Raw genomic sequence first — 13,032 nt, 5'->3', positions numbered from 1 at the left:
GAAAAGAGCCACGTCGTCTGCAAAAGCACTGGGATTTCCCTTAAAATTTATCTCTAACATGTCATTTATAAAAATTAAAAACAATGTAGCAGAAATTACAGATCCTTGGGGAACCCCGGCTGTGACGGGTAGAGGCTCACACTGAGACACTCGCCCACTCGGACTCGCTGCTCTCGGCCCGTGAGAAAACAACGGAACCAGCTGAGAGCCACTCCCCTCACACCCGCGGCCTCCATTTTGGTTAATAAGATTTCATGATTTACCAAATCAAAAGCTTTCCTAAAATCAATAAATAAACCGGTCGATTTATTACTACAATTTAAACTATTATAAATTAAATCCGTTACATTAACAAGGGCGTCTTCCGTCGATTTACCTTTTCTGAAACCGTATTGATTTGGGTTAAAAAAAACTGAAAATCATTAAGATACTTTACAAGCCTTAATTTCATTATTTTTTCAAAAATTTTAGATAAAACCGATAAAAAAGGCTGATGGGACGCAGGTTGTCCAGTTTTTATTGAAGTTCCTTTCTTAAATATTGGAATTACAACACAAGCCTTTAATTTATCTGGGAAAATCCCACAGCTAAAACTTTGATTGATAATGTAAACTAAAAACAGGAGATATTATTTCTGCTATACTTTTTGATAAGACTCGTATTGATATTATCAAATCCGGAGGATTTCTTATTTTTTAAGCCTTTTATAATTGCCAACACTTCAAATAATGTAGTTGGTTCTATAAAAAAAGATGCTAATCTGTTTCTCAAATTAATATGGCCTGTCTAAGTACTCTCGGTCTGAGTACAGTCTACTTGCACCGAAATAAAATGTTTGTTTATTTCATGAGCAACAAGGCACGGGTCTGTTACGGTTTCTCCATTATCTAACTCAATTCGATTCAATACTTTTGGTCTTGCTAACTCCTGTCAAAATCATTAATAATTTTTCCATTGAAGTGCTGAGTCGCCTTTACAATCTAAAAATTTTTTTTTGCATAGTACGCTTTTTTTACTTCATCTACTTCATTCCTAAGATTTTGACTAAAACGATAAAAGTATTCCCTTAAAAGTTCTGTTATACGGCATTCGTTTAAAAATTTTGTACAGCTGCTTTTTCCTATTTAGTTTTGACAAAAGTGTGTTATTTATCCATGGAGTTATGGCTTTAGCTCTTTGTAACTTGGTTACTCCTATTTACAGATTTTTTACAACTACTTATCACATTACACAACATATCATGGAAAATATTAAAACCTATATTTACATCATTTTCTTTGTAAACTTCCGCAAACGTTACTTTTTGCAGTTTAATTTTTACTAAGTTGTAGTCAATAACAAATTTACTGTCTGAAAATGGAACATTGTTATCCATTTTCTCTTCATCATATTTTGTGTTCATGATTTTTAGACCAAGTAAACAATGATCAGTCAATGCGATATCAAAAACTGCACTACGAAAAAGTTCTAAATTTTTATGTCTTATAAAAATGTGATCAAGGCAAGTCCTGATTGGGAAGTTATTCTAGTAGGACAATTTACGATTTGTGAAAATCCCAAACCATTTAGCATAGTAATATAATTTTGGCTTGCTAAAGAATCCCCTAGTAGGTCTATATTCCCGTCTCCGATTAAAATGGTATTATTAGCTAAAGTACTTATTTTTGTTTGCAATTCCTGCGTAAAATTGTTTTCTGGAAAACTATGTAGCCTATACATACATAATAAATTAAAAAAGGTTTTATGCATCTGAATTTTTAATGCTAACACGTCTGCAGTTATAAATTTAATGTCTAAAATGGTAACCCGTAATTGAATATCAACGTAGCAAATCACTCCACCTGCTCTATAATGTATTATTACAACAATGATATGTATTGTACCCTTGAATTTGTATAACCCCACTTCATCACTACTTATCCAGGTCTCACAAAGAACTATTATACTGATTTTTGTTTTTAGTCGACTTAATTCCAACAAAAATTTATTAAAATTTTTCCTCAAACTTCTAATATTTGCATAAACTAAGTCATGACCCTCCTCGTCAACAAAAAAACTACTCAGTGAAAATAAATATTCCGGCATTAAAAATATTTGTGTTAGCTAGGAAAATACAATAATTTAATTTTAAATTAAAAAAGAAAACTAAAACTATAAGAGGAAAACAAAAAACTACTTTAGCATGATAACAACAAACTCTGACTTAGACTTCACTTTAGCTTTTTCAATATCTTCGAAACTGGTGATCCTTTTTACAGGCCCTCCCTCATCTTTCCTGGCGAAGAACTTGGCGTCCCTGCACCAGGCGAAGGTGTAGCCGATCTCACGGCATTTTTTTCTTAAGTTGGGAGAGGAGTTGTTTGTTTTCGGGTGACAGATGATCGTTGATATAGACGCGCTGAGCCGGGAACCGCTGATTTACCTGCTGAGCTGTCAGCGCTGGCCTCTTCGTTCGAGTACTTGCTGATCCACTCTTCCTTCTTCGTCCTGTTGGTGAACTGTACAATGAGGGCAGGGTCTCGGTCCCTCCTGAAGGATGGGACACGGTGCGCTGCGGAGATGTCGCTGTCTTGCACCTCCACTCTCCGATAGTTGCGGCCAAGTCCTTGAGCAGATCCTTTACACATTCTTCTTTTTGTAGTTGGCAGACCGTTAATTTCTACATTATTAACTCGAGAGTACTGCTCCAGGTTTCTTAGTCGTTCACGAAGCTCACGAACCTCACTGGATAGAACAACAGTTTTACTTTTTATCTCTTCATTTTCTTTCTTAAGCTGGGCAAACTGAGTGTTTAACTGTTCCATCAATTTACAGGAAGAATCGATCTTATCAGAAAAAAATTGTAAAGATGTTGTTAGTTCATTTCATTAGTTCTAAAGGACACAATTTCGCCAAATACCTCTTTCTTTAAACCCTCCATTTCAGCAAAAACTTCTTTTTTAAAACTTTCCATTACTGACTGAAGAAAGTCCTTAGTCAAAACATTTGAAGGTAGTACTGTTTAATGATTTTGTACTACCTTGCGAAGAATTCGCCTTGCAGTCCTTACACTTAAACTCTTTGGACGAACGTGTTTTCTTCTCATACTCGCCTTTAATGCAATCCGCATGAAAAACAAAACCACAATGTCCTGAGCACTTCACATCACTGTCTTCATTTGACACATTTTTACAGACGCCACAGACTGCCATTTTTAATAATACTTAATAAAAATAAATTTTCAGACTTGATAAAACAAGCGAAACACGCACAGTTGGACTAGGTAGCCGGACCAACCTTGAACTGATAACAGAGCTCTTATCGGCTCGGCTGACAGAGCTGGACTAAAAAGCTAAAAGCTAGTAATGTAATAACTACAAGTTGGTCCCAGTGCCATATCTACTAAGCTAAACGTATATTAAAAGAGTGAATGTAATAATTAATTAATAAAATTAAATAAACAACTAAATGAAATAAACAAAACAATACTGAGTCCTTGAGAATGGCCCGGCTCATTCTTCTTTCAACAAAGCTTCGGCCTATGAAGATAAACGCTCTGTCGGAAGTATATTCACTACCACATTTTTGCTTTAATGTACATAGTCCAGTATATGTTAGAATTCTAATTGTGAAAAATCAAAAGTAGATTAAAAATTTAATTATTTAAAACATATTCAGCTAAAATGTTTTCATTCTTCTAGTTTCTTCACTTTTTGTAAACTTTTAATTTTAAAAGTGCTAATAAGGATCTAAAATTAGGCTTCTGTTGTTTTCCTCACTCATCAGTAATATATTTATATTTTAAATATAGTCTACATACTGCTGTATAATGCACGCCTTGTGAGAATTATGTTTATTACTCGTTAAATACATTACAATTATTTTATCTGTTCTTATTATTATTGAATGTGTTAGCCCAGTGACGTGTCACTGTTATCAAATTTGATGTAGATAAAGTGTCTTCTTCGTTTGTCAAAGTTGATCAGGACACAGTGTGTTCATCCTGTGCCATAGTTGAAGAAACAATGTCACCTTTTTTTGACATATTTTACCATATGTTGTCATATTTCACGAAAGACATGGCGTTACCTTCCGTCTTCAACGTTGTTGCAGGCCACAGTGTCAACTTTCCTTTTCATAATTGATACAAGACGTAGTGACGTGGGTAGATTATTTTACTGATAACCAAATCACATCGAATTCTATTCGCTGTGTTAAAGAAAGAGATGATTATTTGAAATGTTTGATTAAAAGATCAAGGTCACTTCATTGTCTACAATCTGTTGCCTAACATGATAATATCCATGTGAAATTTGATATTAGACACTAGTCTCATCGTCACGACTAAACCTCAATTATACATTACGCATTAAACTAGTATAATATATACATATACATTTATATTTTAATTTATTATGAAAAGCCCTTCTTGGATTTTTAGCTTTTAATGGTTAATGCATATAATTTTACATGTTTCAGCATCCGACAGATATTTTATAATTCCACATATGTTGAGCTATGACACCAAATACAATTTTACTCTAAAGGTTTGGACAAATCTTTATGATGGTTTAAATTATACTACTGTGGCAAATCAATCGAGGTTTGCAAATGTAGAGGTAGAAGTGTTTGGGGAAAACGAAATGGTGCCGTATGACATTGAAATTATGTAGGTTAATTTTAATGTAAAAATATAATAGCATATATAACTAATGTATATATTTTAGGTTTACTTTTTCTATACATTTTCAGTGATGAAAAAGTTATTATTAACGCATATTTATCACAGTACGAAGACTAATTTGATTTTTTAGATATCAGTACTAATTTTTTGGACTTTTTAATAAAATTTGAGTAAGACACTTCCACTTTTAAAGTGTAGAAGCATTGCACAATCTTTTTCTTAACAGCGAATAATTTTTCATGAGTTATATCAATCATTGGAGTATTTTGTGTTTTACGTAAATTTACTTCCTTACTTTGTTTAATATTTTATATGTTTGAGTGATACGTGGCTAGGTGACAGTGGTACACTATAAGGGGTATATTATTAACAAAATACTTCCGTTGTAAGATATTGAACTATGATAGAATAGTACCCATTATAAAATAAATATTTATGTTTAAGTGTGTGTATATTATTAGGAATGTGCGTAACTAAGTCAACTGCAATTTAACATTAACTTGCACTCTATATTATCTTGGATCGTTTGTGTATTCGCAGAACATCTCGAGAATAAAATTGGCTATGGATTTAAAGGCAATCTAAGCGAAATCTGTTACATAACTCTTACACTGGCGTTCATTTAAGTATTATATTACATTCATTATACTATTGAAAGAATAATTGTTACCTTAGTGAGTAATCGTATTATTTTATTTTAAAAATCTTTGCGTACAATAGTTAAAAAGGGACAACTTTATCAAAACTGAAAACCACAGATTTTACAGTCAAAAACTTGTAGGACGCCCTTAAAGAATATTTTTGTTTTAAACTATTAACTTCAGGATATCTATACTGAGATTTAACATAAATATCACTTAAGTAATTTAATTATCATTCCATATCTGAATTTTTTATACTTAACTCTATTGATTTTCTATATAACAGTGACTAACAGTTGCATGATTTACGCAATAATCCATCAGTGAAACTTTCTTCTAGTGACTAATTTATTTGTAAGTTTAAATAAATTTTAAACATAAGCTATTAAACATCTATTATATTGACTTATTAATTAATTGTAGATGTGCTACGAACTGTGGTGTAAAGGTGTTACCAAATACGATACTATTTTTGAAGGCCAAAGAAAAGAATAATTTATATGATGGCCTCGAATTTACGTGGTCTTATTCTAAGGATAATGGTACTGCACAGTCATTGGATTCCATAAAAGAACAAAACTTGCCGGATTTTATGTTAATAATCAAAGATAATAGTTTAGACGGAGGAGTTGAATACAATGTATTGCTTGAAGGTAAGAAAAGAATGGATTTTTCTGGAATATGATTCATACATGTAGGTAGTATAAGCGGTACTGTATTATATTTAAATTAATCAATTATTACAGTATTAAATATTGTATCCCATTACCTTAAGTTGATCTCTCCATGTTACTTAAGTCAAATCTCCATAATCAAACGCATGTATCTTACTATTCCTTTGCGTAATAATCTAATCTTCCGATTACGCATTTCCCATATGCGTTAGAGATATTTAACCATGAAATATCAAAGTTTTAATACTATTCAATGCTAATATAATTTAAATCGACGCGTATGACTCTTACAAAGGGTTAAAAATGTATTCGTATTTTCACAATGGGTAAGCTAAGTTTTGGTTCCGATAGCTTAGACGTAGTCTATTCCACTGTCCATCGTTTAAATACTCTTTTTACTAGAATACAGGAAGTAAAAAAAAAATATTTCTTTCTAGATTTTAAAAAAACTTATTGTTTATGTTATTGGGAAATTGTTATAAACTTGAAGCATTCTAATGTGTGATTATTTTAACATTAAATTCTTTCTGGCAACAAAAAATTAATGTAGGTTATGTATTTGATGTATGATGATTGCAACCATTTTAATCCCAACATTATAATTACGTTATCAGTTTAATTTTTCTTTTATTTTGTATATTTATCTTTCCTCTCTTCCGACTTGATTGAGTTGCTGTCCTCTTCTTAACCCTATTTAGTTCAAAGACTAATGAAAAATATAAATTATATTTTTGAAATAGACATGAATTTATTCTTAATGTGATTTTTTTCATGTGTGTTTCCTTGTTTCCACTTATTGTATCAGTCTTCGTTGGAAATGAAGCCAAATATTTCTTGATAAAAAATTCAACATCATTGATTTTAAAAGTGGAATTGTGAGCTAGCACCCAATCCTTTACATCCACACGTACTATCTTTGATACATTGATATCAAGGGTGATAGAAGAAATCTTACATGTCGTGACTATGAGTATTCTAAATGTCATCTATAAAGTAATAAAACTTAGCTAATTTGTGTTTATTTCATTAAGTTGTATTATACTTGTACTAAAAGTGGTTCTATGTTCTCCAACAAGTACTACTGCACTTCATCTTTAGCAGTACTCGAATTGGGACACTTATACACTTACTTGTTTATTGTGATAAACACCCATTGCCAAGAACCACTACAGAATTATGAGATAAATTTGGCAGCAAACTTTCTCTGAAGCACTTATCATCACTGTTTACTTTATCGTAATAGACTCGCTTTCCACTCAAGTAAGGTAACTCGCTTTCCACGTGGTCAATTAATTAGAAATTAGCCCAATTTCTCCCCAAGCTTGTAAAAACAGATATTCTTTTTTTTAATAGCCCAGTGACAATTACGTGAGAATCATGAAACCTTTGCCTTACCCGAAATATGAGATGTCAATGTAGGGCTCATCCGTATAAACTGTACTACGTTTTTGCTGCCTGTAACCTTATCAGATAAAAATATTTTATAGTTTCATATAGCAGTTCAAATTTAACAGTTTTATATAGCATAATAAATTATCCTTAAATACAAAGTTTTTGGAAATATTTAATATAAGCGCCGAACGGGGACGCTGTTTTAGCACCCCCTGGAATAAGCACGGCAGGGGTATGATAATTTAGCATGGAAATGGTAGAGGCCCTCCTTGAATTAACATCCCTCTGTTCCAAGAGGGTGCTTTTTCAGCGCATGGACATGGCCCAGTCACTGAAATAGCACCACCTATTATTCGACCAGTAACACAAGCAGAATTGTCTTTTAGAGATCGAATCTAAATATAGTTATTATCTGGAGTTGTTATGGGACGCTGTCATTTATAAGCTACTATCTAAGATTTTGTTGAAATTTCGGATAAATGATGAAATACTATGTTTCTAAAATATGGCTACTTTGTCTTTTAAATTATTATGCGACTTAATATTACATATTAAGTGCTCCAAATAATAAAGCTTATAGACCTCACGATTGCTCCCTTTCGCACACATTGTCCTATTTTTGTAAAATTGTTCACTCATGACTTTGCTTTCTGAATAATTTCTAAATATCGTTAAATAACAGAATTAATTAAATCACATTCATAATTTATTTGACTTAAGTTAATTTTTCAATTAATAATTTTATAAAATTAATTAACACTCTTATTAACATAATAAGAATATAAACCTTTATTTTCAATTTTGAGTCTACGCACAGGTTATTAAAGCACATGTAGGCTCTGTCCATTTAGGTTCCTTAATAAACAGTAATTATATAGCAAATTAAAACTAATGATACATGCTGTTTAAATTTGTTTTTAATTTTAATTAGCTATTTTAATTTCTGTGTATTGATTCATTCTTTCGAGATATAAGATTTTTATTATTGTGTATTAAGCTCTTTCATTTAATCTATGAAATACTATACATATACCATAATTTGTTATTTTTCCTCTTCATTATAAGATATTTACTGTTGTATGTACTGTTTTGTGAAAATAAAATCTTTTTTTTTATTTGACTTGACGTTGGGTTTTTAGCAGACAAAAGTTGATTTTTAGAATATTATGTAAGGTAAAATTTAATTCTGGTTTTCAATTCACAGTTAGTCAAGTATTATATCTATGCTGTGTCATTTTCATTGTAAAGACGTTGCGTATTGAGTGTCTCCATCAATGGAAAATCTACTGATAGTCTAGTTAAGGGTATTCACTGAGCATTAACATTGCAAGTTTAATACAATAGTGAAAAATCATTTATTGATGTTCTCGATATAATTAAAACTAAGTCGTTTTTGTATAAAGCCATAATAAAACTAATTATTTGATTTAATAGCTTCACGAATTGGAAGGTGTTAAAGATGTTATCATAATATATTTTTGCAGCTAGCCGTCATACCATAAACATTTGAACAAGACTTGGTAGGTTTAAATTCATTCGGTTTTAGGATATAAACGTTTTAATTAAAAGAAAACGCATACACACACCGACAGAGAAGAAATTTAGCAAGGAGATCCATACTAATCCGTATATCAATGTGTCTGTCTTGACCTGATCAATAATGCTTTTGAAGATATGGTAATATATTAATTGCTACGTGATTTAACAATGTTTGTTACAGCGTTTTTATTTTTTGTTGATTATAGTTGAACTAACTGGTATGAATATAACTGAAGTCAATCAACTTCACACACATTATCGTAAATAGAAGCACCGTTTTTTTAAACTAAACACACGATGGAGATAGCAGATATTGATTCTCGTGAACATTACATAATATTGTACTTGTTTGTTCAGTTTGTTGGAATTATACTATTTAAACTGGTCTGTTCCTTAAAAATGAAATAATGATTTATTTCCAATTATTTTTTACATAGTTGTACACATACATAAATCATCTGGAAATTTCCTGGCCACTTTTGTTAGTATTGTGGCCAGGTAAAAAAAAAACAAATTTGTAATTTAAATAGAAATTTAAAATGAAAATTATGAGTCTAGCATTAACATTATAAAAAATGTTGTTTTCTGCAGCATCTGATAAAATTCTAAACTAAAAGAACAAATAGACTTATTTTTTTCTAAGCTTACAGACATACAGTTGTTATGACTATATAACAATACAATTTAAATATTATTACTAACAATGTATGCTTACCTAACAATATAACTATAAAATTTGTCACATTAACCAACTTAATATACATTTATAGAAAACACACTTTAAGGAAAAACGTACTATCTTATAATATTTTAACTAAGAATACTATTTAAAAAACTTGTGTCATTCAAAGACAATAGCCAATCAAACACTTTTTTGGAAAATTTATATAAATTGCCACTGGATTTAATGCTATTGGATAACTGGTTATAATATTTTGGTCCCAAGTACTGAAATGAATGCCGAAAAATTGACTTGTGTACTTTTGGCAATTTAAAGTTAATTTGGTGGCTAAATCTTGTGTCATAATGCACATTTTCCAAACCAAGATTTCCGCTTCTAATAAAAAATATCCTTAGCACTTTATAAATGAAAATATGCTGAACAGGTAATATACAAAAATTTTGAAACAAAGGAAAAGAACTGACCCTTTTTAACCCCTTTAAAATTATTCGCAAAAAGTAATCAAAGTAAAACATTGATCCTTAGACTTTTTTACACTACAAAGTTTTTCCAAGTGTGACTGGTCTTCGAAAAAATTAAATTAATACAGTAGATAATTGTTTTTAAACCGGTTAAAAGGTTGATATAGCCTCTGGCCATGTATATTTCTTATATTTATATTTCTTATTATGTATATTCCTTAAAATTAAATTTACTTTATAATAAAGTTTTATTGGAATGCCTAGAGCACAGTTTTTTAACGTAAGCATATTCGATGCATAGTATTTTTTACAATAGGTAAATAACTTCTTTTTAATATTAAAGTCTAATCATAGCAATACAATAAATAAACTCATTAATATGGTTAGCAATATGGTTAGAGTTTTATTTTTTTTATTCAGTAGGGCGTGGTTATTCACATCAACAAAGTATAGGCACTGATTCAAGGGGGTGCTAAATCAGCACATGGACACGATCAAGGCGCTGTATTAGGACCCCCCTATTCGAAGGGGAGCTTATTCAGGGCATGGACACGGCCACTGCGCTGATTTAGCACCCCCTTTCGTGACGACAATATGACGTCAGTAGCGAGGAGGTAATATGTCCAAGGGGTGCTACTTCAAGCGCACCCGCCGCTAATAGTATGCACAGTACCCAAATACACTGTGTCTATGTTATCTAACATAGTTAATAATATTACTTAGTAGTAAAAAATTATCTGTTCCACTAATAAGCTTCTTTTACACAACTGATTTTATTTCGAATAAGTTTTCGTGATTTTGGCTCAGTTAATTCAAAAAGCTATATATTAAAAAAATATAACTTACTAAATAAATTTGCATGAACGTGTTTCGTGTTTCAGTGAAGTTAAAAGGTGATTTGACTACAATCTACAACTATAAATTTGAAACAGAGTCAATTGGAACCAACGAAACCTGTGATGTGGCCCCGAGTAAAGGCACTAAAGGAGAAACAAAATTTGATATTGTTTGCTCTTATAACGTGGATTCAAACTTCATATATGAATTTTATGATAAAACTTCCGAAGAAGCTGATGAAAAAACTATATTTAATGGTGAGTATCAACCGAGTATCATCACGGTGGTAAACATGCTTAATTCTTCTTCAAGAACAGCAATCATCGTTATATTACACAGCATTTAGAATAACCACAGATAGTAGGCGTAATTAATTTTCAATGACATTATTAATTTAAATATTAACACTTAAACCCTACTCAAACAATTTGTGTCACAGTCGATAATTTTGAGTCGCAGCTGAAGAGGGAACACACATGTACGTACTAGAAGTGGGCCAAAACTTGCACGGAATCATAATAGGTGTTAATTTTACGTTAAAATTTTAAATCATAAACCAAACTGGAAATGAAGACTTTTGGTATATTACTTTCTTATTATCGATCTCTTTATTGTGTTTGCCACAGTAATATAAGAAAGTTACTGCATATCTGGATAAGTATTACAATACCTACTTGTACTTACAGAATTTTTAGAAAGTAATCTTACCCTCAAGTTTAATGATTTTTTCCATCAAAACAGCTGCCAGTTAAATAAGTTTATTTTTATCCTTAAAATACGTTGCGTAAAGGCATACAAGTGAAAAATCATGATAATCAGTAAGAAAAAAAATTTTGGTTGCCTGTAAAGTCGGTTTTACGGGCGAAGATTTTACGTGACAACGTCTTTTTCTCGGTAGAATATTTATTGATATGAATATTATTAAATTGCACAATAGGAACAAGGAATTTAATGAAAATAAGAATTGCACAAATTTTAACTATAGAAATATATTTTGTTTACTAAAACATTGTACATGTAAACTTAAACTTAACTAATTCCTATTTGAGTGATTTTGTTGAGGATAGGACGATGATAGGAGAAATATGAAATGAAAGGAAGTGTTTCTGCTGTAATGTGTCTTGCGAAAGTCAAGTCGATGGTTGTTCCTTTTAACGTAGTTGACTTAGAAACGTTTGATACGCAATCAAGATTATACGTATATTTCATGAAATTAAGAAACGAGTTGTCAGACTTTACGTTTTTGTTAAAATCACCACACAGAAGAATCGGTATACTAGAATCAACTTGCACGAACGGTGGCACGTACTGGCTGTTGTGAACGTACGGACTGAGTCCTTGCCATAGTAACATTCCAATGTCCTGCATACTAGCTCCTGGATGAATATATACAGCACCGAGTATAAACTTGAAGCTAGTATTAGCGGTGAAGCAAGTAACTTCAGTCATGCACATGTCACCCTTGGTTTTAATGACACGAGTTGCGTCTGTAATCGCAATTTGGACCACTTCCGCCGTAGATGTCGATGATAATTTACGATAGATCGCCACTCCACCAGCCGCGTTGGTATCTGAGTTAGTTTGATTATTTTCCCTGGATACGCACTCATAATCCTTGATTGGAGTTGGTTCACAAGTGTCGCGCATCCACGTTTCAGTCAATACTAAATAGTCGGATCGTGGTATCACTGTATCTGTTTCAATGTCCGCGGCATGGGCACTTAAACTTTGACAGTTGATGTTCGTTACAATAAGTTGTCCAGCGTCGGTTGCGTCGTCACAGAATTTTACGGCTTGTTTGGTAGTTGTGTCTAGAGTGTGTCCACGAAGTCGTATGTATTCATTGCGAATATCTCGAGTAGTCTGTGAGTCGTTTCCATCTCGGCCATGTTTGAAAACCAATGGAGAGTCCTTTTCTGTTATGATGTACAATCCGTCGATACTTGTGACGCGGCTCATGGCTACATATACCAATTGCTGTGGTTGCTTTGAGGAGTACTTGTAAACAATTGTAGTAAACGTCCCACCCTGGGCCTTGTGGATCGTAATTGCACAAGCAGGCACGCAAGGAAATTGTTTTCGCTTGCACTTCACTGTTTTTGTCAACGAAATGTTTACCACTTTCTTGTGCACTGGCACCCAA

The 13,032-nt window shown here is 32.0% G+C and overlaps 1 protein-coding gene across 7 annotated transcripts in view; it reads left to right on the top strand.

The window, feature by feature from the left end:
* The window catches only part of LOC124360348 (polycystic kidney disease and receptor for egg jelly-related protein-like), a 202,855-nt gene that overhangs the window by 76,892 nt on the left and 112,931 nt on the right, over positions 1-13,032 (top strand). For all 7 annotated transcript variants that reach the window (XR_006922237.1, XR_006922234.1, XR_006922235.1 and 4 more), the window contains 3 exons: positions 4,459-4,648; positions 5,728-5,957; positions 10,934-11,146. Coding sequence is in view for 4 of the 7 variants with exons in the window: in XM_046813902.1 (XP_046669858.1) it covers positions 4,459-4,648; positions 5,728-5,957; positions 10,934-11,146 (633 nt within the window). In the remaining 3 variants the exon portion in view is untranslated. The remainder of the gene's footprint in view (positions 1-4,458; positions 4,649-5,727; positions 5,958-10,933; positions 11,147-13,032) is intronic.

This window comes from Homalodisca vitripennis, chromosome 4 (assembly GCF_021130785.1).
Source record: "Homalodisca vitripennis isolate AUS2020 chromosome 4, UT_GWSS_2.1, whole genome shotgun sequence".
NCBI classification, from domain to species: domain Eukaryota; kingdom Metazoa; phylum Arthropoda; class Insecta; order Hemiptera; family Cicadellidae; genus Homalodisca; species Homalodisca vitripennis.
Note: the sequence above shows the minus strand (reverse complement) of the source record. Positions and strands in the feature narration are given on the sequence as shown.